This window comes from Macaca thibetana, chromosome 10 (genome assembly GCF_024542745.1).
Source record: "Macaca thibetana thibetana isolate TM-01 chromosome 10, ASM2454274v1, whole genome shotgun sequence".
Classification (NCBI taxonomy): domain Eukaryota; kingdom Metazoa; phylum Chordata; class Mammalia; order Primates; family Cercopithecidae; genus Macaca; species Macaca thibetana.
Window position 1 is genome coordinate 54344152 of NC_065587.1, and position 27968 is coordinate 54372119.

General features: G+C 42.6%; 2 protein-coding genes, 1 long non-coding RNA gene and 1 pseudogene across 5 annotated transcripts in view; 2 read left to right on the forward strand and 2 right to left on the reverse strand.

The window, feature by feature from the left end:
* DNTTIP1 (deoxynucleotidyltransferase terminal interacting protein 1) overlaps positions 1–27968 on the reverse strand; it is a 505046-nt gene that overhangs the window by 183335 nt on the left and 293743 nt on the right. The window lies entirely within an intron of this gene.
* WFDC8 (WAP four-disulfide core domain 8) lies at positions 37–19497 on the forward strand. 2 transcript variants are annotated; one of them, XM_050806584.1, is made up of 7 exons: positions 37–141; positions 8507–8616; positions 11713–11853; positions 14827–14994; positions 17395–17535; positions 18502–18644; positions 19037–19497. In XM_050806584.1, exons 1-6 carry the CDS (start codon positions 116–118, stop codon positions 18639–18641), a joined length of 726 nt encoding a protein of 241 aa, XP_050662541.1. In that variant the 5' UTR covers positions 37–115; the 3' UTR covers positions 18642–18644; positions 19037–19497. The 2 variants fall into 2 exon arrangements, with proteins under 2 accessions (XP_050662541.1, XP_050662540.1); XM_050806583.1 differs by lacking the exon at positions 19037–19497 and having other exon boundaries at positions 18502–18904.
* On the reverse strand, positions 18664–23983 carry LOC126963900 (uncharacterized). Its single transcript, XR_007729254.1, has 3 exons — positions 23896–23983; positions 20571–20674; positions 18664–18940 (listed from the first exon to the last, which is right to left on the reverse strand). It is a non-coding gene; the product is annotated as an uncharacterized LOC126963900 (long non-coding RNA).
* LOC126963876 (eppin-like) lies at positions 22842–27882 on the forward strand (annotated as a pseudogene). Its single transcript, XR_007729244.1, has 4 exons — positions 22842–23261; positions 23951–24080; positions 26859–27026; positions 27564–27882. The product of XR_007729244.1 is annotated as an eppin-like (transcript).

A 27968-nucleotide genomic window follows, 5' to 3' on the forward strand; every position in this document is an offset into this window, starting at 1 on the left:
CACAGAATGAGAGCCTGAGTGGGGTGACGAGAGTGTCCAGGTGGGGGAGCAGATGAGGGAGGAGCCTCAGAGCTGGAGCAAAGTGAGGAAGCTGTCTCCATAGGGAGAAGGCCTGATGTGGACTGTCCGAACTGAAGGAGGGTGAGGAGGGTGTCTATGGGGGTGGGCAGCCAGACATGGAGGGTCAGAGCCCAAGGAGATGAGGAGGATACGTAGAAGTTAGGGTGGTTGGCTGTGGGGAGTTGGGCCAAGCATAGTGAGGAGGGGTTCCACAGAACAGGGCTGTTTTGTGTCAGGAATCAGAGCCTAAGCAGGGTGAAGAAGGCATCAATGGATCAAGCGATTCTCCTGCCTTAGCCTCCCCAGTAGCTGGAACTACAGGCGTGCGCCACCACGCCCGGCTAATTTTTGCATTTTTAGTAGAGACGGGGTTTCAGCATGTTGGCCAGGTTGGTCTCGAATGCATCCTGATATGGCTGTTGGAGCCCAAGTAGGGTAAGTTGGGCATCTTTGAGTGGCCCAGTGTGGAGGGTGAGAGCCTGAGTAGGGTAAAGTTTGATTTTTTTAAAAAAACAAACATGTAATATGTATCTACACATTTTCAAAAAATTAAAACAGGAGTAATAGTGATAGGTTATATTATTATTCACAACTATTCATTCCATCTTCCCTTTAAGAGGACACTCCTGCCCATTACCTTGCAATTTCAGAACCGCCTGTGGAAGGAAGACATATTTCTGTCTCATTGACTGTGGGTTTGCTGTCGGCTGTGCTTTGTCTATTGGAATATGAGCGGACGTAGCATATGCATTGTGAATTTTGCACTATGAGTTTCTGCCAGCTCCTTTGTGCTTCCCCTCTGCCAGGAGAAGGGGCCTAATCCACATAGAGGCTGCTGCTTTAGTCTTGGTCCCACAGCCTTGAGTAGAGCCCCCGCCTGGAACAAGGCAGTAGACAATTTGCCTAGGAAGTCTTTTGTTGTGGCAAGTCATGGAGAGCTCAAAGTTATTTGTCCCCAAAGTAATAAAAATACAGTTGATTCCCGTTACTTGGGGGTAGTTATGTTCTGTAAAGTCACTGTGAACACCAGATTAGCAAATACTGAGCCACTGCTCAGGGAAAGTGCAAGCCTCTGACCACACATTTTCATCATTTGATCAATACATAACCCTGTTTTATGTGTGCTTCTGTCTGAAGACACATGATATAGATGGTAATTAGAAGGTGCACACAGAAGGCTTCTGGGAGGCTGGCTACTTTCTATTTTTTAACCTATGTGGTTAATTATTAAAAAAACTATACATAATTTTTTTTTTTTTTTTTTGAGAGGGAATCTCTCTGTCCCCCAGGCTGGAGCATAGTGGTGTGATCTCGGCTCTCTGCAATCTCTATCTTCCGGGTTCAAGGGATTCTCCTGCCTTAGCCTCCCGAGTAGTTGGGACTACAGGTGTGCACCACCACACCCGGCTAATTTTTATATTTTTGGTAGAGACGGGGTTTCACTGTGTTGGCCAGGCTGGTCTTGAACTCCTGAACACAGGTGATCTGCCTGCCTCAGCCTCTCAAAGTGCTGGGATTACAGGCGTGAGCCACCGCGCTGGCTCTGTCTTTATTTTTTAAACGTGTATATAGGCGCAGTGGCTCATGTCTGTAATTCCAGCACTGTGGGAGGCTGAGGCAGGCGGATCCCTAGGTCAGGAGATTGAGACCATCCTGGCCAACTCAGTGAAACCTCGTCTCTACTAAAAATACAAAAAATTAGCAGGGCATGGTGGCAGATGCCTGTAATCCCAGTTACTCGGGAGGCTGAGGCAGGAGAATGGCTTGAACCCAGAAGGTGGAGGTTGCAGTGAGCCGAGATCGCACCACTGCACTCCAGCCTAGTGACAGAGTGAGACTCTGTCTCAAAAAAAACAAAAAAACAAAACCAAAAAAACCCCACATACCTTATATAATATATATTATTGTTTCGTTAACATTGAATTGTGGCTGAAAGCCCTGTGACTCATGCCTGAACCAAGCTTATCTAACACAGGTAATTTCTTCGTAAGCCACATCGTAGGCCTCTTGCTCTTAGGACACTTGACAGCACTTTAGTAACTCTTGGCGGCCATTTTAAACAGCAAACTCACCAATAAAAAGCACACAAATGTGAAAAATGTGACACTAAATCGACTGCAAAAAGGAAGTTTGTTTATAGTAGTAGAAGAGCTTAAACAAGCAGAGCATTGTCTTGTTTGACTTCAGCTGGGAATGTGTATGTTGCGTGACTCAAGTTTTTTGCCACTCTGCACATATCCTGAATGACCACAAAAGCATCATGAGTATTGATTTTTGGGTGATAAATACATTTCAACAGGTAGGCAAATTTGCAAGTACAGAATCTGAATAATGAGGACTGAGAGTAGGTAACTCATAATAAGATTGTAGAAATGAATCCAAATATGTCATTGGTACCTGCAAATGTCAATTAATAGGTAATAATTGCTGGACTGGATTTTTACAGTGTAGATTTACACTATTTGAAGGATAAACTTAAAATGTAAGTAGAATGGTTGAATGCAAAAGAATGGAAAAAAGACTAGGTAAATGCAAACAAAGAAGAGAAAGTATAGTTTGATTAATATTAGGCAATAGAAAACTCTAAGTCCAGGCACATTGGCTCATGCCTGTAATCCAACACTTTGGGAGGCCGAGGCAGGCAGATTGCTTGAGGCCAGGAGTTCAAGACCAGCCTGGGCAACATGGCAAGACCCCGTCTCTACTAAAATTACAAAAATTACAGGCATGGTGGCACATGCCTGTAATCCCAGCTACTTGGGAGGCTGAGGCACAAGAATCATTTGAACCCAGGAGGGGGAGGTTGGAGTGAGCCAAGATCATGCCACGGCACTCCAGCCTGGGAGAAAGAGAGAGGGAGATTCTGTCTTTAAAAAAAAAAAGAAAACTCTAAGATGAAGTTTTATCTTTAAGGATAAAGGAAGGCTTGCTAGATAATGGTAAAAGACTCAGTTCACCAGGAATGCATTTGTATTTACCTAAACCAATCAAATCAGGATATATTAAAGCAAACATTGACATCATTATGGGCATAAATTGAGAAATCTATAACTGTATTGAGGGCCCTTGACACACCTTTCTCAATCATTGACAGATCAAAAGGGCAAAAAATGTAAAAGATTTAAAATATTTTAACAACACAATATGGAGATACATATGGAGTTCTGTACTCAATATTTAGAGACTATCTTTCCCCAGTGTCAGAATGTAGATATCTGACTAGGCAGCATTTAGAAGATAATATCTTTGGACGAGGCTTACCAATTTACTTACTGACTCTGCCTGAACTTAGGGCAAGGTGTATTAAAGAGACTTATGGAGCTAGTGGTCCTCCTCAAGGTCTACTTCTTAGTAACTGAGGCTAGAGGCACATATCTGGTTGAGTAGCCTCGCAACAGAACATGCTATGCTACGGGGATGAGGAGGGGTGTAAGCTAGGAGCTCTCAGTCATGGAGACGGGGGGGCCTGGGGCTGGGCAAGTGCCTAATGGGGGAGAACTAGGGGGTAGTGCGATGTAATGGAGTTATAGTGGGCCCTTACCTGTAGTTCCTAAATATTGTAACCTGGGAATTCACACTGTTCCCCCAGCTCCTGGCCAGCTGTAGATCTTTCAATTGCAAAATGCTGCTCAGTTTTCTGCAAAGTGCAACCTCTGCTATTTGGGGAAGCTGGGCAAAAAGGTAGGTTCTGGGTAGTACGGGATTTTAACAATATTGATTCTTCTAATCCATACGAAATATGAACATGAAATATCTTTTCATTTATTTATGTCTTCTCCAATTTCTTTCACTAGTTTTCAGTGTACAGATCTCACATATCCTTTATTAAATTTACTCCTAAGTATTTTTTATGCTATTGTAAATGGGATTGTTTTAATTTGGTTTTCAGGTAGTTTGTTGCTAGTGTGTAGAAATGCTACTGATTTTTGTATGTTGATTTTGTATCCTGAAAGTTTAATAAATTACTTAATCAGTTCTAACAGTTTTTCGGTGTGAAGTCTTTAGGGTTTTCTATATATAGGATCCTGTCATAAGTAAACAGAGGCAATTTCACCGCTTTCTTCCCTATTTGGTGACTTTTATTTATTTTTCTTGCTAATTGCACTGGCCAGGGCTTTCAGTACCATGTTGATTAAAAGTGGTAAAAATTGGCATTCTTATCTTGTTCCTGATCTCAGAGAAAAAACTTTCAACTTTTCAGTGTTGAGTATAAGAGTGGTGGGCTTGTCATATCTGGACTTTACCGTGTTGATGTATATTCCTTCTATACCTAACTTGTTGAAAATTTTTATCATAAAAATGTTGAATTTTGTCAAATGCATTTTCTGCATCTACTGAGATGATCATATTATTTATATCACTAGTTCTTTTAAGATGGTGCACCACATTGATTGCTTTGAATATGTTGAAGCATTCTTGCATTCAAATGATAAATCCTACTTGATCATGGTGAATGATGCTTTGTTTTTCTTTTATTTGGAGACAGGGTCTCGCTTTGTCACCCAGGCTAGAGTGCAGTGGCACGATCTTGGCTCACTGCAACCTCTGCCATCCAGGTTCAAGTAATTCTTGTGCCTCAGCCTCTCAAGTAGCTGGGATTATGGGGATGTGTCATCACGCCTGGCTACTTTTTTTTTTTTGTATTTTTAGTAGAGACAGGGTTTTGCCCTGTTGGCCAGGCTGGTCTCGAATGCCTAGCCTCAAGTGATCTGCCCACCTTGGCCTCCCAAATTGCTGGGATTACAGGTGTGACCCACCATGCCTGGCTGTGAATGATACTTTTAATGTGCTGTTGAATACAGTTTGCTTATATATTTTTTTGAGAATTTTTGCCTCTATGTACATCATGGATATTGGCCTGTAATTTTCTTTTCTTGTAGTGTCTTTGCATGGCTTGGTATTAGAATAATGCTGGCCTCATAAAATGAACTTGAAAAAATTCCCTCCACTTCAATTTTTTGGAAACATTTGAGGAGGATTAGCATTAGTTCTTAATGCTAATCCCAGAAATAAATCTAGGAAACCCAGAAATAAATCTATACACTTATCGTTAATTGATTTTTGATAAAGGTGCCATGAACACACAATGGAGACTGTCTCTGATAAATGGTCTTGGGAAAACTGGAAATTCACATGTAGAAAAATAAAATTGAACCCTTATTGCACACCATGCAAAAAAATCAACCCAATGGGTAAAGAAAATGTGGTATATATACACCATGGAATACTACTCAGCCATAAAAAAATCATGAAATAATGTATTTTGCAGCAACTTGGATGGAGCTGGAGGCCATTATTCTAAGTGAAGAAACTCAGTAATGGAAAACCAAATACCATATGTTTTCACTTACAAGTTGAGTTAACCTATGGGTATGCAAAGTTATACAGAGTGATATGATGGACTTTGGAGACTCAGAAGGGAGGAATGTAGGAGGGCAGAGAAGGATAAAAAAAAGAACTACATATTAGGTACAATGTACACTACTTGGGGACTGGTGCACTAAAATCTCAGACTTCACCACTATACAATCCATTCATATAACCAAAAACCACTTGTGCCCCAAAAGCCACTGAAACACAAAATATGCATATATTTTTAAAAAATCAACTCAAAATAGACAAAAGATCTAACCACAATGGCTGAAACTATAAAACTCTGGAAGAAAACCTAGGGGGAAAGCTCCATTATATTGCTATGGGCAATGATTTCTTAGATATGACCCTAAAAGCACAAGGAACAGAAGTAAAAATATACAAGTGAGATTACATTAAATTACAAAGTGTTTGCACATCAAAGAAAATAATCAACAGTCAGGAGACAACTCATAGAGTGAGAGAAAATATTTGCAAACCATACTATGATGAGGGGTTAATATTCAAAACATATAAGGAACTCCATCAACTCGATAGTAAGAAAACAACTCAATTTAAAAATGGGCAAAGGACTTGAATAGACATTTCTTAAAAGAAGGCATACAAAGGCTGGGCATGGTGGCTCACACCTGTAATCCCAGCATTTTGGGAGGCCAAGGCAGGAAGATCACTTGAGGTCAGGAGTTCAAGACTAGCCTGGCCAACATGGTGAAACCCTGTCTCTACTAAAAGCACAAAAATTAGCTAGGCATAATGGCGCATGCCTGTAGTCCCAGCTACTCAGGAGAATCACTTTGTTTAGTAGAGACGGAGTTTCACTGTGTTAGCCAGGATGGTCTTGATCTCCTGACTTTGTGATCTGCCGGCATCCGCCTCCCAAAGTGCTGGGTTTACAGGTGTGAGCTAACTCGCCCGGCCTATTCTGGGCTAAGGTTTTTCATTTAATTTTTTTTTTTTGTAGAGACAGGGTCTTGTTATGTTGCCCAGGTGGGTCTTGAACCCCTGGGCTCAAGTGATCCTCCTGTCTTGGCCTCCCAAAGTACTGAGATTACAAACATGAGCCACTGTGCCCAGAACCTGGTATATTATTTATATAGCACATTTGTGTCCGTGTATTCCAAGTCTGTCCTAGTTCTTCAGAGCCCCTACTTAGCAACTCTTGCAATCATGCTCATTTGTTACCTGTAAGACCTGTGTTTTGTAGTCTCTTGCCCAAACAAACCCCAGTCCAACCAAAATGGATTCATTCTGTGTCAAAGTTGCCAGATTTAGAAAATAAAAATAGAGGATGACCAGTTAAATCTGAATGTCAGATAAACATCAAATAATTTTTTAGTAGAACTATGTTCCTTATATTACGTGGGATATACTTATGCTAAAATTATAAATGGACATCCTCTATTATGTTTGGCAATTCTATTAATTTGTGTTTCTCCCCCGCCTCCATCCCATGAGATCTGCTTTCTTCTAACTGACTGCATCTGATCAACTGATTCTCAAGACTGGGTTAACAGACGTTTTCAGGTTAAAGGGTAAAATTTCAAACCCATAGAGTGACTTGATAATAAAAATGTAAAGCACCAGAGGGCCTTTTGGCTAATCTTTTAGGGGAACTAAAGGAATGATTTACACAGTCTCTGACTAGGGAACTCAAAAGCTAAAATGGTAATAGGAACATTTTTTGGCATTCACTGTTGCCATTCATTATTTGTTAATTGACTAAAATACAATAAACACTGATTTACAAGCCAGCTTTACAAAAATAGTTCAAGTAATTCTTGTGTCTATGAGGTAGGTGTTATTATTGTTTCTTTTATGACAAACTGAGGCTCAGTGAGGTGAAGTGACTGAGTCCAGGCCACACAGTCAGTAAGTGGTGGATTAAGGATGTGAACTCAGGTCTAACTCTGAATGCTATGTTTCCTACCACTCCATACCACTTCATTAAATCTTCTTAATCCTCACAATGACAACAAAGCTTCCAGGTTAACTGCATTGTTCCCATTTTCTAGATGAGGAAACAGAGGATCCAAGATATGCTGCTATAAGGGATTGAGCCACGCCCAAAATCAAGATCACTATGTTTGGGATCATAATTTCCATGACCAAAGAGTACAGGCACTATTGTAAAATTTGAAGAGGATACATGATTAGAACTCCCCCAACAAGAAAGATCGGGGAGATAAATTGTCACAGTCTTTACTTTTAGGCAGCTGCATGGTATGGCTTCAGGAACTCTGGAAGAGACTCTATTCCAAGATACCACCATAGCTTTCTCAGTATCTGAAGTTCCACCAGTACAGACGTATATTTTGGCATACAGATGTTTTCTCTGTCTCTTGCTTCCTCTTTCTCCCTCTATCCACCTCTTACATTTTTGAAATGAATGCATTCTAAAAGTTAATACAGTAAGGGATTATTAGTTTTTCATGCCTTAAAATAAAAAATACATAAGGATCACGAAAACGCATGTGGGAAATGGGGGCTTGAGTAGGTGGGGGAAGCTCATCTGTTCATCTGGTTGTCTGGGAGTATCATAAGATCCTAGGCTTGGATAGTAACAGAAGGAATGAAAGGAATTTCTTTGTTAACCCGAGGTCATCTGAGATCGTTCTTGCTTCTGGTGCACCAAGATCCAGTAGAGTGTGCCCAGGCCCTCTGGAAAATCTCATACCATCCATTTCTGTCATCAGTGGAGCAAAGAAAAGATGCCCCTGGGGTTGCCCTGGAGTGACTGTGGGCAAACCAGCTCTGCAACTGTGCCAAACAAATTCTTGTGATCATTTAAGTGTGGCCTCTTACCCAGGAGCAAAACAATAGGCAAGTGTCTGTGTAGCACAAAGTATAGCACCATGGCAAGGTATGGGGATTGGTCAGGGTCCTGAAACGGAATGTCTTAGATGCACCGTAACTCACCATCTGACCTCAGACAGACCCCTTCCCCATGCTGGTGTCAGTCTTCTTACCTGTGAACTAAAGGGACCTGGTGGATCATCTCTAAGGTTCCTCTGCACACACTTTGTGTCTCTCTCTGGATTGTGCTTAACTCCCACCTCTCTTCTCATCCACACAGGCACCTTCCTCTCTACAGCTCCACCTTCTCCTGGAGGAATGTAGCCTTCCTGCTGCTTCTCTCCCTTGCTTTGGAGTGGACATCTGCATTGCTGCACAAGAAGAACAAACGTGAGTTCAAAAAACCTGCAGCCATTCTTCCTTAGAAAGTATTCTTGAGGATGAGGGTTAGACATGAGGCCAGCGCCAGTGTCAGATGAGGCCCCCTCTGCCATGGATTTGGGGCCACAGAAAGCTACCCCTGCTCACCACTCTGGCCCTCCACATACTTTCCTTACTTGTTCCCCCCAAATTATTTCCCTAACTTTTCCATATGTATATATGGAAGGAGACTATGTATATAGTTTGCATCTACTGGGGATGCTTCCCAGAGATATGGTCTCATCTGTCTTATGATATCACTCAACACATACCTCTTGGGTGATCACATTCATTCCCACTGCACACACATACACAAACACACACACACAAGTTTAATTTTTTTTAAATTAATAAGTCACTAGGCATGAGCCTGAGAGGAGAGGACCAGTGAGGAGGCTGTTGCAGTAGTTGAGAAGAGACAAGGGATGAGATCAGGTGCTGATCTGAGGGAGTGGTAGTAAAGAGAGGCAGGAGACAGGGTTTGGAGAGAGGTTTAGGAGACAGAGTTGACCCAAGTCCATGACTGACAGGATACTGGGGTGGCAGAGAGGAAGGAGTGCATCTCTGGATTCTAATAACAGACTGGACCTGTTGATGCCAAATGTCAAGATGCGGAATAGAAAGTAAGGTAGTGCTTGGGCATAAGGAGGTAATAGTTCTGTTTTAAATATGTTAGAACAGACGTGCTTCTGCGATGCTTAGATGGTGTTTTTCCCAGGCAGGTCGAAATGAGTCTTTAGTTTGGAATAGAGGATGAGTCTGGAGGAAGAGATGAGAATCATAGTTGGGATTGTGGGAATGAGTGGGATCACCCAGGAAGTATGTGTCAAGTAATGTCAGAAGACAGTTGAGACCAGATGTCTGGGAAGCATCCCCAGTAGATGCAGAGAAACCTGTGAGGTGTGCTTATACACACAAGCAAGTGGTTAAGAAGAGCTGACAAGAAACGGAGGCGGGGTTTTTATTAATAAGTGAGAGTTCAAGCTGGCAATGGGGAAAGGAGCTTCAACGACACAAACCCAGTTTGATTTGCCAAACTCTCTGTCTGCTAAACCTAGAACAATGGTTCCCAAGGAACAGCCTACCTCCTGGTGCCCACTGCCTGCTTTAGGATCACCTGAGGTTCTTTTTAAAAAGTGGAGTCCCAAAGATGCACTTTCTAGAGATTCTGATTCAGCCTAGAGTTTATATTTTCTGAAACATGCATAGATGATTTTGATGTACACTCCAAATTAGGAACCACATACTCTTCTTAGCTTCAGCCCATTCCTGGAGGGATCATTAATGACAAGAAGTATTGTTGGAAAGTACTCAAAGTCTCAGTGGCCAGTCCTCAGGGAAGATGTGGGGCTCCTTAAGTTAGTCCTGGACTGTAAATCCCAGACTTGCCCCTAATGCATTGTATTATCTTATTGTACCTCATTTCTTTTAATCTGTGAAATCAGAAGTTTGGTACCAATGATAATAGAGTTCTTTCCATTCCAAAGTTCTACAGTTCCAAAACTCAGTAGTATCTGAAAGGATCATGCCTCTCTGGCCAGATTCCATTGGAGGGATACTCAGTTTAGAATCATGGAGACACATTAAATGCTATATGAGCCATCCTTTGCTACCTAACAAATTGTCTGTGGGTCAGAAGTCTGGCATTGCGCATCTGGGTTCTTTGCTCCGGTTCTTTCCAGGCTGAGATTGAAATGTCAGCCAGGGCTGTAGTTCTCATTTGGGATGCAAGGTCCTCTCCCAAGCTCGCTGGTTGTAGCAGAATCGTTTCCTTGGAGTTGTAGGACTGAGGCTACTTTACTGGCTGTCACTTCTAGATGCCACCCTCATGCCTTGGCACTTGGCCTCAACAATCTCCAAAGCTACGAATAGCTTGTTAGATGCTTCTCATCATTTGAATCTCTCTGATCAATTCTTCTCTACCAACCAGAAGAAAGCTCTGCTTTTCAAGGACCTAATTGACTAGGTCTGGGCCAGAGATGAGACCTTAAGATTAGAGATTATCTCTAATCTTAAGGTCAACTAACTTGGGTCTTTAATTTTTCTGCAAAATCCCTTCACAGCATTGCCTAGATTAGTGTTTGATTCAATAATCAGAAGTTGGGAATCTTGAGGGTGCAACTTTAGATTCTACCTACCACAAGCACTGAAATCAGGAAGCCATGTCTAGCCTCAAAAAGGAAGGAAGCATGGCCATACCACCCTGAAAATGCCTGATTTTGTCTGATCTCAAAAGGTAAGCAGGGTCAGACCTGGTTAGTACTTGGATGGGAGGCTGACTGGAAACACTGGGTGCTATAGTTTTTTTCCCCTTGCCTCTTCTAGTTTTTAGTAAAAAAAAATAAAAATAAAAATAAAAGGTAGGAAGCAACTCCATATCTGCCAAGGTCTTACCCCAGGCATTATAGACATCACCCCATTGAACTCTTATAATCAACCTGTAAGGCAGGAATTGTCATTCTCATTTTAAAGATGGAAAATATAACTCAGATGAAGGCAAATACTTTCCCGAGATTATTTAGTTGGTTAGTGTTGGAGCCAGGCTCCCGAGCCAGATCTGCCTGACTATAATGCTTCTTCCACTCCACCATTTCTTACTCCTTAGAGGTAAATTAAAAATCATACAACTGAGTTCAGATCGGTCTTGAGTTTACCAGGAGTCAAGGGTCAAATCAGGCCTCCTGACCTCTACTTCCATGGTGTTTCCACCAGTCTTTACTAGTTTCTTTTATCAACTAGAGACAAAGGAATTAAGAATTAAAATATTAGCTTTCAAGAAGAGAGAAACTCTTTTGAATTTAGGGCCTTGGTCCCTTCCTAGCCCCTTGCCCTGGAATCCAACATGCTTCTCCTTCAGTTCTTCTTGGACACAAATTCCTGATTCAGATCCATTTGAACGAATCTGAGTGCTGAGAAACAGAACTAGCCCCTGAATAGAAGCAGAGCAAGAGCTAAGAATTGAAGGTAGAGGATAGGGCTGAGAGAATTTCACTACACGCCTTTGCCATAGGAGAAAAAAAGCTGAAATTCTGAATGAATGTGAGTTTGGACATTTCTTTCTTGCAGAGAAACCAGGGTTGTGTCCCAAAGAGAGGCTCGCTTGTACCGCTGAACTTCCGAATTCATGTAACACAGATTTTGACTGCCAGGAATACCTAAAGTGCTGCCTTTTTGCCTGTCAGAAGAAATGCATGGATCCCTTTCAAGGTAGTGATGTCCAGGCTGAGGACAGAGGTTCCCCACTTCTTGCTCTGTCCAAAACTGGCTGAGGGATTCCCTTGGATGGCAGGACAAGGACCCAGGGCCTGTGCTCTTCTCATTCTCTTATTCAATGCCTAACCCTCAAGTACAAATCATAAGTCTAGGCATGGTGACCATCAACTACCATAATATTGATGCTGGTCTTCTTGGGTCCCACATTCAATCATTCACAAATAACTAATACTTGTTGCATGCTCACTCTGTTCAAGAGACTATTATGGCACTGTGACAAAATGAAACCTCAGTCAGCTTAGATGCTGGCATTGTTTTTCAGACTCTTTGATCTTCAAGGAGGTTTTCTGGTAACTCAATGTATTGGGCATCTATCCAATATGTGTGGGGAACTGTGTGCTTTTTAAAAAGATTCATTTATTCATTCACTCATACATTTATCCACTCATCAAATATCTGTTGTTAACGCCCTTTGAAAAGACCACCAGAATACACCTGTAGTTGAACAAGTTGGGTTTAGTACTCATTGAAGTGAGGGAAAATATTCACCCTAGACAAGTTTGAGGCATTTCAGTAAGAAGCTGTTAGAAAGAATCTATTATAGGATTTAGGCTTTGATTGGGTAACTCGGGGGAGGGTCTAAAGAAGTGAGAGTTTGCTCTAGATTGAGTGCTGTCAGAAAGCGGGGGCAATTCTATGACTGGCTATCCCAGGGAATCTTAACTATACAGAATGCAGACCAGACTGAGGATAAAGCTGTGATTGATGGTAGAGAAGCGTAAGTCACTCATGTTAGCTTAGAAGGGGATGGGTGTTTGGTATTTTGCAGGTTTCATGGTGATCTTGTTTTTGTCTCACTTCATCATGATCTCAGAGTGACTTTGTTTGATATAAATGTTCTAGGAGATTTTTAGATCTCCAACAGAGAATCCATGTTGCTTAGCTGGGAGTGTCAGATCAGTTTTCAGACGTCAGGGGCTGTCTCTTCCTTGGTATTTCATTCTTTCTAGGTACTAGGCACTTTGTTAGGCACTTAGGATGCAAAAGTAATTGCAGTTTTGGACCGTGAATTTTAAATCATTATAACTATGTTCAAACAAATCTTTATTGGCTGGGCATGGTGGCTTATACCTGTAATCCCAGCACTTTGGGAGGCCAAGGCGGGCGGATCACCTGATGTCAGGAGTTCAAGACCAGTCTGACCAACATGGTGAAACCCTGTCTCTACTAAAAATACAAAAATTAGCTGGGCATGGTGGGGGGTGCCTGTAATCCCAGCTACTCAGGAGGCTGAAGCAGGAGAATTGCTTGAACTAGGGAGGCAGAGGTTGCAGTAAGCTGAGATCACACCATTGCACTGCGGCCTGGGTGACACAGTGAGATTCCTTCTCAAAAAACAAAACAAAACAAAACAAAACACATCTTTATTAATCAAAATGGGAACGATTACAATCAACACATTTTTGCCAAAGAGAAATAAGTTTGTGTAGCGTAAAAATCCATGCTTCAGGATTTGACGAACTCTTGGAAAACATTTTCTGCATCCTGCTGTTTGTGGATGTGTTTTCCCTGCAAAAAGTTGTTGAGATGCTTGAAGAAGTGGTATTTGGTTGGCGAGAGGTCAGATGAATATGGTGGATGAAGCAAAACTTTGTAGCCCAATTCATTCAACTTTTGTGTTGGTTGTGTGATGTGTGGTTGGGTGTTGTTGTGGAGAAGAATTGGCCCTTTCTGTGGACCAGTTGGCCCTTTCTGGCTGCCAGTTGGTCCAATGTGGACCAATGCTGGCTGTAGGCACTGCAGTTTTCAGTGCATCTCATTGATTTGCTGAGCATACTTCTCAGATGTAGTGGTTTTGCCAGGATTCAGAAAGCTATAGTGGATCAGACCAGCAGCAGACCACCAAACAATGACCATGACCTTTCTTTGGTGCAAGTTTGGCTTTGGGAAGTGTTTTTGAGCTTCTTCTCGGTCCAACCACTGAGCTGGTCATCACTGGTTGTCGTGTAAAATCCACTTTTCATTGCATGTCACAATTGGATTGAGAAATAGTTTGTTGTTGTTGCATAGAGTAAGAGATGACCCTTCAAACCAATTTATTTTTTAAATTTTTGCTCAGCTCATGAGGCATCCACCTATCGAGCTTTTCACCTTTCCAATTTACTTCAAATGCTGAATGACCATAGAATGGTCAACGTTGAGTTCTTCGGCAACTTCTTGTGTAGTTGTAAGAGGATCAACCTTGATGACTGCTCTCAATTGGTCATTGTCAACTTCCAATGGCCAGCCACTATGCTGCTCATCTTCAAGGCCCTCGTCTCCTTTGCAAAACTTCCTGAACCATCACTGCGCTGTACATTTCTTAGCAGTTCCCAGGCTAAATGTGTTGTTGATGTTGCAAGTTGTCTCTGCTGCTTTAAGACCCATTTTCAACTCAAATAAGAAAATCACTCGAATTTGTTTTTTGTCTAACACAATTTCCATAGTCTAAAATAAATATAAAGAGCAAATAATAAGTCATTAGCAAAAGTACATGAAGCAAGAAATGTGCATTAAAATGATGTATAATATAGCCACATTTATTTAAGAATGTATTCTAATATCAAACAGCAAATTTCAACAATGCAAAAACCACAATTACTTTTGCACCAACCTAATAGTTGCTGAACAAGTCTTGCCCTACCAAAGCTCAGTACAATGGAGAAGAAAGATCAGCTCCAAAGTACAAGATTCTTATATGCACCTTGTAATATTCTTTGCAAGGAAGGAGTGATGCTCAGAGGTGCCATACAACATAGACTAGTAGTAGTAGAACTGGGACCAGAACCTATGCCTTTTTTTTCCCCTGCCATGGCTCCTTTTTTGACGTGGGTGATAACACCAGGAGTTATGACAAATGCTAGGGAACTGACCCTGTTCTTTTATCTCTACTCTTCATGTCCTTCCTTCCTTGCTTCCTGACTTCAGAACCCTGCACGCTACCTGTGAGACAAGGAAACTGTAATCATGATGCACAGCGCTGGTATTTTGACTTTAAAAATTATCGCTGCACACCCTTCACATACAGGGGCTGCAAAGGGAATGCCAACAACTTCTTGAGTGAGAATGACTGCAGAACGGCCTGCATGTTAGTTGGTGAGACCCGTATTCTGGAAATCTGAGGGTCTAGTTTAACTAGAAATAGTATACCAGTGAGGTTATAGGCTCAGGATTTGAGGTTAAAGTTCCTTGGTTCAAGACTTAACTCTGTCATTCACTGGCTGGGAGGTCTTGGGCCAGTTGCCTGCCTTTATAAGCTTCAGTTTCCTTGTCTATAGAATGAGGTTAATAACAGTATTTACCTAATGGAGGGGCTCTGCCAAAAATGAGATAGTGTATAGAAAATGTTAATAGATCTTGGCCAATGTGACCCAAAAGCCAGGTGTGCTCCCTTGGAAGAAGGTGTTTCCTCATGATAGTAACCTGTTGAGCATCATACTGAGGATTTGTGTAAGAATGGAATCCCATGGAGTAAGTGTCCACACTGGAGGTGGAGAGTAGGGTGGGGTGAAGGTGAAGGCTGTGGATTTATTCCTTAGTATAATGGTCATCACCAGCAATGTTGAGAGACAGTGTCCTACCAAACTTAGAAGTAAAATGACCTGAATTAAAATCTGACTTTTCCCACTTGCTGCTTTCTTCACTTCTTTGAGTTTCAGTTCCCTCTTCTGTAATTCTGGAGTCACAGCAAACAGCTCATTGAGTTGTTGGTAGGATTATACATTATTTAAAACACAAAGACTTGATATAGTGGGGGTCCCGTGGTGTGGGTTCACTAAATGGTAACAATTGAGATGGTGACCAGTGATCTTCACAATGCAACACTGTGTGATTTATGAGGCAGCATTGCAATTTCGACCACAGATTGTGAGGCAAGCTGAAAAATGTACCATTACTACCACTTTACAGATGAGAGAACAGAGGCAGAGAGGTAAAGTTAGTTGCCTGAGGACCCACAGTTGGTCAGGAGTAGGGGTGGAATTTTAATTCCATGGACCCATGGGCCTGAACGTCCAAGGCAATCCTGGGACCTGACTTGAAACTAAGACCACAAGCTTCCCTTCATGGGAAGCTCTAAGGAATCATGATGCTGTGGACAAGACCCTTGTCTCCTCTCCCAGGAGCCATCAGGAATAGGAGGCCAGGGAAATGGGCTTGGGTCGGTTTGTGGAAAATTTAGGTTAAGACTCAGAGGCAACCTGATAATATCTCTGGGAGTTCAACACATCATAGCCTGAGCCTGACCTGGGAAGCCCTTGTAGAATTTGCAGTCAGATGAGGAAAAGAGCATACATGCACAAAACCCCAAATAACTGATTTAAATACCACTTATGTCCTAATGACTCACAAAATTGTGTTTCCAGCCCTAATCTGACTCCCAAACTCCACTATCTGCTCTACATCTCCACTTGGACCTCGCGAACATCTCATGTTGAACTTGCTTAAACAGAACCTTGGGCCAGGCACAGTAGCTTACACCCGTAATCCCAGCACTTTGGGAGGCTGAGGCAAGAGGATCACTTGGGCTCAGGAGTTTGAGACCAGCCTAGGCAGCATAGTGAGACCCAATTTCTACGATCAACAACAAAAAAACAAAAACAAAAAAAAACAACCAAAAACACAACAACAAAAAAACAGGCATAGTGTCACGCGCCTGTGGTCCCAGCTACTCAGGAGGCTGGGAAGATCACTTGAGAAGGTAGGAAGATCACTTGAGCTGGGGAAGTTGAGGCTTAGTTGGGTGACAGTGGGAAACCCTGTCTAAAAAAAGAAAAATAAGCTAAACATAAACATAAACCAGTACCTCTTACCATCACTCCCCTAACGCAAACCTGTTCTATCCATGCTTCTCATCTTGATTGAAAAACTTCACAATCACACTTGATGCCTCTCTTTATCAATTAACATCCATTAAGTTAGGAAATAATTTTAGTTCTACCTTGAAAGTAGATCCCAAATCTGTTAAAACCTTACCACCTCCGCAGCTGCCACCCTGATCTGAGGAGCCATCTTCTTACTTGGATTGCCCCAAAAGCCTCCTAAAATGTCTCCTTGCTTCTATCCTCCTTACAATCTATTATCAAAACAGTAGTTACAATGACCCTTTCAAAACATGAGTCAGGCCATATCACTTATCTACTGAGAACACTGCGATGGATCCCCATTTCATTCTAATAAAACCAAATACCCTAAAATGGCTTACACTGATTTGTGTAGATTTCACATAATTATCCCCATTTTATAGAGAAGGAAACTCACTAAGTAGCAGGACTGGGACTTTACCATGGGGCTTAAGGCACCAAGCCCAGCACGCTCTCTACCACATCCCATGATGTGATGAGACATTTCATTCTTCCACAGCCTATTGGAGATGGATAGGGTAGGGTGAACCAAGTTGCAGAAAGGGATACTAGCTTTGAAGAGAAGGAAAGGCTCTTTGAAGGGTGGTGGGATGGAGGTGAGGTTTTAAGAAGCTCACATTTGCTCTTATTTTAGTTAAGGATGGACAATGCCCACTCTTCCCTGTCACTGGACGTAAGGAGTGTCCACCTTCATGTCACAGTGACATCGATTGTCCCCAGACAGACAAATGTTGTGAATCCAGGTGTGGCTTTGTTTGTGCCAGGGCCTGGACAGGTAAGGACTGGGGATATACCTCCCAAATCTATTGTGCATGTGGCAAGGATGCCATGCTGTCTCATGGAGTTGGGGGGGGGGTGTCTTGAACCTCGGATGCCCCTTGGGCTCATCTTTGAGGATCCTTTGGAACCCCTTTTAATGCCCAACAAGTTATATTGACCTCTGAAGACTATTGTGCTATTCTTCAAAGCCAATAATTCATAGTATTGCTCTCTATTCTTCCCCAGGAAAACTTATTTTTTCCGAGTCTCATTCCTCAATGACTTGCAAGGTGACAATATTCACCAATTCATAAAAGATTCATAACCATGAGGTGTATTCCTAATAAGCCTTCATGTCTGCACAGAACTTCAGAGCATGCACATCATATTCATATTGTGTAAGACAGGCTGGGGAAAACATCAGTAGCAAATGATGTTGGATAGAAGCCAACTTTCCTGCCTCCTATAAGGCAGGTGTTTACTCCCCTGTGTAGTCCCAGGGATTGTCCAGGTATGGCTTTAAGGTTCTAAGGTTCAGTATAGCGTGGTGGCAGGAGTCAAAGGCTTTTCAACCTACTTCAACTTTTCTACTGGCTTTCTATGTGGCATTGGGCAACTCATTTCCCTCTAAATACTCCTCAATGCCTACAATTTATAAAACAAGAAGGTTCTGTGTGCTATCTAATACTCCTGCTACTTGTGGTTTTCTGGGGTTATATAACCCAGATCCATTAATTCTGTAGCAGCAGACAGGAATCCTATCAGATGGTACAAGTCAGAGATGGCAAGACTTTTCTTGATGCTCCTCAAGTTATCATAGAAAGTTGATACTCTGCCTCCTCCAGTCTATTGTTACTATAGGGGGAAAGGCAAGAATCTTAATCAGAATAAAACCTTGTTTGAGTTTCCCAAGATTCCCCAAATTTGTCTCAAATTATGACCAAGTATTTCAAGGTCAAGTGTTTTCTTTTACCCCATAAAGTCAAACAAGGTTTCTGCCCACGCAAGCCCTTGCTATGTGCCCAGATCGATAAACCCAGGTGCCTGCAGGATGATGAGTGCCCATTGGTGGAAAAGTGCTGCTCACTTTGTGGACTGAAATGTACGGATCCCAAGCATTGAATAGTAAGTAGAAAATATTATCATCAAAATCATTAATTATGAGTAGCATAATAAAGACCTGTCAGTTTTGTCTTGCATCCAACTTGCCAAATTATCTTAAGTATCACAATATTGAATGATGTTACTTTGATTTTATATATAATCCCATCATCTGAAAGTGATGATATATTTGACTTTTTTCAACTTCATGACTTTATTTTCTTGTCTTCTTGTGTTGTATAGAAGCTCCAAAATAATAATGAAAATAAAGGCAATGGCATCCATCCTTGTCTAGTTCCTTATTTTAAAGTCAATGTCTCCTGCAATATAAAAAGATATTTGTTGTTGAATTTGGAATGCATAAGTTTTATTGCACTTAAATTATTTTCTTTTTTCTTTTCTTTTTTTTTTTTGAGATGGAGTTTTGCTCTTGTTGCCCAGGTGTGATCTCGGCTCACTGCAATCTCTCCTTCCCGGGTTCAAGTGATTCTCCTGCCTCAGCCTCCCAAGTAGCTGGGATTACAAGCGCCTACCAACATGCCTGGCTAATTTTTTGTATTTTTAGTAAAGACGGGGTTTCACCATGTTGGCCAGGCTGGTCGCTAACTCCTGACCTCGGGTGATCCACCCGCCTCGGCCTCCCAAAGTGCTGGGATCACAGGTGGGAGCCACCGTGCCTGGCCAGTTATTTTCTTTTTAAGCTTATTTCCTGTCCATTTATAGCTACTACTGAAAATGACTGCTGAATTTTATCAAATACCTTTTAAGCATACAGTCACATAATTATTTTTCTCTTCTAATTTGTTGGCATAATAAATTATTAAATTTTCTTGAGTCATCCTTGCATTCTTAATAAACTTAATTGCAGTGTGTTGTATCAATATATTATTGGTTCTTTTTAGCTAATAGTATAGTTTGAATTTTCACATCTATAGTCAAAAGAAAAATAGGTCTTTTTAAATTTGTTTTTCCTATTTGGGTCATATTACTTTCAAAAAATGAGTATGGGAACTAATTGGGCAACCTATCTACTTTTTCTATGCTCTGAAATATTTTACATAATATAGCAATTCAGTGTTTCTTGAAGGCTACCAAAATTCAGCTCCAAAAGCATCTAGATCGGGTTCTTTCTAGTGGTATATTTTAGTTATTTTTAAATATTTTGTCTTATAGTCTGCAGGTTTTCTACCTCGTCTTCTGCAAATTTTGGTCTTTTGTATTTTGGTAAAATTGATCCATTTTCCCTATATTTTCACATGTATTACTTTAGAGTAGTATACATTGTTCTCTAGATAATTCTTTTTAATTTTGGTTAATGCTTTTACTTGTACATTCATGTTTCCACCCACCTATTTACTCACTAATTATTCAATCCCTTTACTTACCTATCCATTCACTCAACACATATGCAAATACCCAATCCCCACTCACCTATCCCTCCTATCCTTCCACTGACACACTTTTCAACTTAGCTCTTTGCCCACTCCATATGTCTATCCACTTACCTTTCTTACTCATCTTTCTTCTACAGACTCACTTGTCCATCTAGCCTTTAGTTAATCCTCCTATTATTGACCTCTCTCCTCTCCCTTTCTCTGCACACACACGCACACACTCTTTCATACCCATCAAAATACATATTCATCATTTCTATACTTAACTCTCTCCATCCACATACCAATGCACTTATCCACCTTTCATTCAAACAGCCTCCATCAATAGGCCCACCTATCCCATCACTACCCTATCCATCTTTACATTCAATTCAATCCACTTATTCACCCAATCATCCACCCATCCATAATCCATGCATTCATGTATCAAATATCCATGCTTTCTTCACTAATCTTTCTCCCTGCTCAACCATCTTCCCACTTATCACTCTACCGGCCACCCATCCATCCACATAGCTACCTACCTATTCACACACCTACCAATCCCCCCACCTACCTTGCTCATCCAGCAAGATGTACCTGAGTGTTTATTTGGGGTCTATTCATGTTTTAAGCACTGCGTTCTAGACAGAGACCTGTTTAATGGAGTTTGGAGCTTACCTGGGGGAGCAAATATATAACTTAGTAATACAGTTAGAGGCAGAGGGAACAACACAGGAAGGCAGTGACAGAGAATCAGTCCATGTGACAGGTCTTGGGCTAATGAAAAAGCAGGAGGTGTCAGGTACAGGCTGGTCTGGTTGGTTCTCGTTGGGGTCCCCTGTTCTAAGCACAGGATTGTTCCTGGGAGAGAATTGGCCTGGAGGCAGAGGTAGGACACCATGCCCCTCAATGAGAGAGGATGAAGAAAGGAGAGGCAAAACCCCAGATGGGTCCTCACCCAGCCTCCTCCAAGAAATTATTGGAGAGAAGGAGCCAAAACCATGATTCATCCCAAGTCCCAAAGACATAAATTTTATTTCATTTGCTTGGAAAGTGAGACGCATGGATGGGCCTGAAAATTAGGCAAGACAGAATGGAATGAAACAACCAGAAAGATAGTTAATTTATTTTCAATAAAATTTATGAAAAAATGCAACCCTAATTGGGGACTCTGGGTACCATTTAGAAATATACTGACTTTGTGGGTGTTCAGCCTCTGTCTCCACTAAAGACATTACTTCATTCCTTTAGACTCACCCTTCCTCTCTACCTTCAACTCTACAGGAAAATATTATATCTACACCAACATCAAAACATGCCCTAGTGTCCTCTGGCAAGAACTTGCATGCTCAGTTCCCTCTTAATCTTATTTCTCACACTCACTTGCTGGGTGACATTTAGTCAGTATCCTCACTTCTGTGGGCCTTATGATTCCCATCTATAAAATGAGAAATAGGGCTTGATGGTCCCTCAGAGCGCTTCCACTTAGATATTCCAGTTTTCACTCTCTCCTGGGCTGAGTTTGTGAGAATATGGGAAATGAAATGAGTGAAACAGCACTGCTTAGGACATCTTGCTTGTTCATTAGAAATTCTAGCCAGGCCTGGTGGCTCATGCCTGTAATCCCAACTCTTTGGGAGGCTTAGCGGGCAAATTGCTTGAGGCCAGGAAGTGGAGATCAGCCTGGCCAAGGGCGATACCTCATCTCTACTAAAAATACAAAAATTAGCAGTGCATGGTGGTGCATGCCTGTAATCCCAGCTACTCAGGAGGCTGAGGCACAAATTGCCTGAACTGGTGAGGTAGAGGTTGCAGTCAGCTGAGATTGTGCCACTGCACTCCAGCCTGGATGACACAACAAAACTGTCTTTAAAAAAGAAAAGAAAAGAAAAGAAAAAGAAAAGAAAAGAAAAGAAAGGAAAGGAGAAGAGAAGAGAAGACAAGAGAAGACAAGAGAAGAGAAGAGAAGAGCAAAACAAAGAACAATTCAAATTTGGTAGTCTCTTTAAGTGAGATTGTCAAGTTGGTGGCATGGGACTGTTATGGGGGCTCTGTCTCTGATACTAAATTTTGTGACCATATAGTCACTCTCTGATGATAAGGTTGTCTTTCTCTGGCCTCTGTCTGTCATGTAGGAATATTTGGAGAACAAACTTGGCCCAAAAGGGTAACACCTAGTTTGAGAAGAAAACGGGAGCCCTAGGGATAACATTTACTCTGGAAAGAGTGTCTCTCTCCTTCCCAGGACTGGCTGAGTGGCCGGTGAAGATTCCGTGGCTGTAGGAATGGAAAGCTGTCCAAGTACCCCAGCACCTCTTTCCCACAGCTCCTCTCCTAGCCCAGTTAGAATCCCCAAAGTCTGCTGTGCTACTGAACTTTATTCCACTGTAGTCTCTCAGGCAAATCCCTTCATGACATAGTTCCTCAGCTATGAAGGAGCTTGCATTGATGATAAAGGCTCCCTCTAAGATCTGATATTCTCTCTTGCTATCAGAGCCACGAAACTTTGAGAAACAGTCTCTGAAGACTCTGCTATCAGCCTGATTCCTCCCTTACACCCTGTTCTGTGGCAAATCTTTATTCTTTGGCCTTAGTCAATGAATATGAGTGAACCAAAGATAAAACCAAAGACAGAAGGATGGGAGGAAACTGTGGGAGAGGGAGAAAGGAACACAGAGACCATGGGGAAAGAGAAACAGACTTAGGCACAGAGAGGCACAGATAAACAATGAGATACCAATAGACCGACAGGGACACATTGTCAGAGACAAGCAGAAGGAGTGCGCCCATAAGTGCGCACGTACGATGGAAAATGAATGAAGAATGAGGACACTCCACCACTCTCCAAGTTAACAAGATGAAGACCCAAGATGGTGGCATTCACTCTGAAGGCAGCCTGGAAAGTGGGAGACAAGCTTTGTCCACTCCCTGGGGTTGACTAGAGCCCTCAGCCCAGTGCAGCCTAGGGGTGCAAGGATCAAGATCCATTCGATGAGAGACCCTTCCTCCCAAGCTGTGAGCTGTGGGTGTCAGTTAGTCCCATTTGTGACCTTGGGAACTTAGTGTTCCCAGAAGAAAGGGGGTGGCCGGCTTGTCTCCAGTTCTTATATCCAAGGTGCAGCAGCTGAGCATTCCAAATTCTGGAACCACCAGAAAGGCTGGCCTCTCTTCAGCATGGGATCTTCGGGACTTTTGAGCCTCCTGGTGCTATTCATCCTCTTAGCGAATGTCCAGGGACCTGGTCTGACTGATTGGTTATTTCCCAGTAAGTATTGGCCTCAGCCCTTACCCTAGAGAGAGGGGAGTCTGCTGGGAGGAAGGAACAGGGAACAACTCTTCAGATCTGGGTTGCTTTCCACCATCTTAGCCCAGGTCTCGGGTTGGGAGAGGAGAGAGATCTTTGTAAGATCCCTCCTGTGGAAGATCCCTTCTGGGAATGCAGTAACCCCGACTTAGGCAATCCCCACTTTCAGCCCCTTTGAAGTGGAGGGCCTTTATCAAGGAGGTGGAGGAGAGTCATAGGATCTAGCTTTCAGGGGAGTTGCTACAGGAATCCGGGAAACCAAGGGACCTTCTCCTTACCCCGCGAGCAAAACAGGCCCCTTCCTTGAGGCATCATCTCTATTCAATCCTGGTTCTTTCAAATGTGGTCCCATAAAGTGTCCCTGTATCTCTAGGGGCTCACTGCTTTGAGATAAAGGACAGCATCCAGAAGTGCCTTTAAACTTCAGACACTAATATTCCATGACTATAATGTAACAATGATCATTATTATCATTTGCTGAACACTCAGGAAGTAAGGATTTCTGAAAAGGGATGTTAAAACTACAGAGGGATCTGGAATCAGACTTAGTGGGTTCAAATCTTGGTAGCCCTGTAATCTTGGGCAAGTTACTTACATTTTGTGGGCCTCAGTTTCTAAAGCACATGGGTGTGAAACTGCTCCTTCCCTAGGGAGATGTCCCACAATCAGAGAAGAATGAATTCAGAGAATGGGATGTGTGTACAAGGCACAGACAATGCCTGGACAAAAAGAAGTGCTGTGTCTTCAGCTGCGGAAAAAAATGTTTAGATCTCAAACAAGGTAACATTCAGAGCCGCAGAATAACCAACCCCTCCTCCCCCTGTCCTCACCTTCTGCCGTCCTGGACTGGCTTTGTGCCCTGATCACTGAGGGCTGGTCTCTGGCAAAACTGCTGGACTTGGGAGACCTGCAATTTAGATTCATTACTGTGCTAAATATGGTGTGTGCCATTAGTAATGACCTTTTCCTATCAGGTGATGCCTGAGACTCAGTTTCCCAAAACAAATGACTGGTGAAGGAGTGGCATTGAATCAGATTCTTTTGGCTATTTGGATACCTGTCACTCTTATAATTTTTTGAGCCCCAGGTGGCCATTGTTGCCCTAACATATACAACATTGTTGCTGCAAGTGATAAATGAAGCAATTTATATTTCCTAACTTTTTTGCTATGGAGTGACCACCTCTCTGCCTACACAAATCCAGCTTTGCACCAAAACACCTCTCCTGACTGCTGCACAACAGAGGGCTTTTCCTTTCTGCTGCATCTTAATTTCATGCCCATCTCCCTGGGATGCAAAAAGACTGACTATCGAAGATTTTTTTTATTCATTCAACAAATATTTATTGAGTGCCTCGGAGACCCACAATAGGATTTGATCTGCTCAGTGTGGTCAGGGAGGTTGGGATTGCCTTCTCTGAGGAAGCAAATCTGGAGTTGAGTTGAGAAAGATGGGTAATGTTTTAGGCAAAAAGTGGGTGGAAGGGTTTTCCAGGCACAGGGAGTAGCATGCACAAAGGCTCAATGGTGGGGCCTGGGGAGGCCAGAATGCAGAGTGAGCACGAGCATGGGACAAGGAAAACAGATTCTGGGTGGGCAGAGATCAAACGATTCAAGTATGGTGGACCAGATTAAAGAGTCTGGCCTGGATCGAAGGGCCATGGCAATCCACCGAGGCAGGGCATCACATGACAGGTTCATACTACATCTATAGAGTTTAAAATAGGAGGAACAGAGTATCTTAAAGGACTTCAAGGTGATAGAAATGGTGACTGGAACTAGAGGTAGCTGAGGGGATGAAGAAGAGTAGGACGTGCTCGAAAGGTATGTAGGAGGTAAAGTAAACAGGACTTGACAGAGAAGTAGAGTGGGCAGGTTAGGGGGCTAAGTCACTCATATGCTAGCAGGTAAGGCTTCTGAATTCAGACATCCTGAGTTCAACTCCTACCTCCAGTTTTTACCAGTCTTTTTGTCTTGGATAAATTAACAACTTTCCCTCACTGTGCCTCAGTTTCCTGAGATAATAAAAGGATCAGTGTAGAAGGTTACTTTGAGGATCCAATTGATCTGCATGATGTGCTTAGAGCAATGCCTGGCACATAGTATCCACCTGATACCTATTCGCTTATTTGTAATTCTTGGCTAAGGGCTCCTAAATAGCAGAGGTCATGCCTTTTCTCTGTTCCTTGAAGCATTAGGCACATAACAGGTGCTCAATGAATAATTTATTCAGTTCAGATCAGGATACATTTTCTTTTACCTTCAACATTCTATAAGGTTCTGTACTGTGCCAAGCTACCTGTTAGGAACTGGGATGCCAAGATGGAAGCAGACACACTAGAAACTCACTCCCTGCTCGCCAGAAACTCACAGCCTCAGGGATGACACTGAAGATATAAACAAATGAAAAATGAGTGCACAGATTCTGAAGCAAGGTGTGGCAGTGAGGACTGTAGAATGGAGTCAAGGGAGACATCACAACAGTTGATGTGTGAGAAAGGTTTTGAAGGAAGAAGAGGAATGTCACTGTGAGCAGTGCAAAGGGATGGAGGTATGGGGGTGGCACGGGGTGTTCAGTATTGCTGGAGCATGTGGCTGGAAGGGGTTCTGTGTCAGGGGAGGAGGCCAGCGTCACAGTAGGAGCCAGACAATGAAGGGCCCTATGGGTCATGGGAGGATATTGTCATGAAGTGAAGGTAGGTCTTATCTGTGGAATGACATGATAAGCCTGGTTCTCAGATCCATCAGATCCTTCCCTGTGGTGGGAAGCATGAATGATTGATTGGAGGGGCCAGGACTGGAGGCAGGGGATCAATCTGAGGTTATCTCAACAGTCCAGGCATGAGACAGTCCCTGAGGCTTATGTTAGAGAGACTGGCAGAGAGGTGAGCTATAGGAAGTAAAAATCAACAGGACCTCATTGTTTAGCAGTGGAGATTAACCCAAATGGAACTGTGTAAGCATAATTTAGTAGGGACCTGCGTTTGTTTGGTAGAATTGCTATAACAAAGTACCACTGTCTGGGAATCTTAAATAACAGAAATGTATTGTCTCAGGTTCCTCAGGCTAGATCCAAAGTCATGGTGTCAGCACGGTTGGTTCCTTGTCAGGGTTATGGGGAAGAAGCATGTTCCATTCCTCTCCCCTAGCTTCTGGTGGTTTGCTGAAAATCTTTGGTGTTCTTTGGCTTGTAGACACAGCACCCCAATCTCTGCTTTCACATTCATACGGTGTTCTCCCAGTGTGTTTGCATCTGTCCAAATTAACCTGTTTTTATAAGGACACCAGTCATGTTGGTATAGGGGCCCACCCTATTTTGGTCTGACCTCATTTTAGCTAATGTCACCTGCAATAACCCTATCTCCAGGGATGCAGATGCCCACTCTGGGGTCTCCTTGCACATGTGTGCAATATGTCAGTGGAGCTGTGCTCCTGCCGTGTGATAAGGGAAAAGGAGCCAATTCCGGTTCCATCTATAGTGGTTGCCAGGGAGAATAATAACAACTGTTTATTTCTGGAGTGGGCACACTGAGTTTTCAACTCTGGAGTCTTTCTGCAGATGTATGTGAAATGCCAAATGAAACTGGCCCCTGCCTGGCTTTTTTTATTCGGTGGTGGTATGACAAGAAAAATAATACTTGCTCCACATTTGTCTATGGTGGCTGCCAGGGAAACAATAACAACTTCCAATCCGAAGCCAACTGCCTGAACACCTGCAAGAATAAACGTGAGTCCTAGGGGCCCCGGTCTTTCATCCTCTCCAGTCTCATGCTGGGAGGTCTGGGTGTTGACTGGTCCTTTCCAGGACAGCTACATCTTTGGCAGACCTGCTGCTGACAGAACCAGCTCCGATCAAGAGGTAAAAATGTACCTGGCAAAGCGGTAGACAAAGCTACTTTCTGGCAACTGAGGATGAGAAGGGATGTAGAAGTAATCAAGGCTGGCAAGTATGAGGGGAGTTAGGAGGGCTGGAGGAAGGGTGTAGAAGTGGTGAAGTCTCAGAGATGAATTGCAGAAGAGGCACAGGACGTTAAACCTAGACACGCTGACCAACCAACCCTTCCAAGCCATCAATGTCTCAACATAGCTCTTTGCCAGCAAGTCACTCCTATTTGTTTTTCCTTGAAGGAGATGGAGAGCTCCCCAAAGCAAACCCACTTCTTTTTAGTGTTTTTCTGTGCAAAGATGTATAAGCATAACTTCAAGCTCCAAAGATAAGCTGAACCCAAGATACTCACCTGTTTCTGTCCTACGTTCTCTGCAGGCTTTCCCTGATTGGATAAGGATGGGCTGGAAGAACTACCAGAGTGTGGCTCATGCTCTGAGGACTGTTCATGTACTTGACTGATGCTCCAGATTGACTTCCAGTTTCACTCGCAGCATTCCAAGATCTTAGCCCTTCGCCAAACAGAACCCTTGCATCTCCCTCCTTTTCCTCCATCTTTGGCTCTTTTGATGCACAATATCCTTCCGTTTTGATTTCATCTTTATGTCCCCTTTATCTCCAACTTCTAGAGCTCCCAGCTTATACCTGTGTCACTCTCAATTGTTTCCAATAAAGAACATGATGTAATCCTGTGCCTCTGAGGCTGAGTAATTGACATCTTTTTGGCACATTACACTTTGCAGAGTAAGGGATCATTGAGGCTTCTGGTGACATCATTCAAGG

Coding starts and splice junctions, on each gene's coding strand:
- WFDC8 (XM_050806584.1), top strand. CDS start 116: ATGTGGACTGTCCGAACTGAAGGAGG. Junction 142..8,506: donor ACTGTCCGAACTGAAGGAGG/GTGAGGAGGGTG, acceptor TCATCCACACAG/GCACCTTCCTCTCTACAGCT. Junction 14,995..17,394: donor AACGGCCTGCATGTTAGTTG/GTGAGACCCGTA, acceptor CTCTTATTTTAG/TTAAGGATGGACAATGCCCA.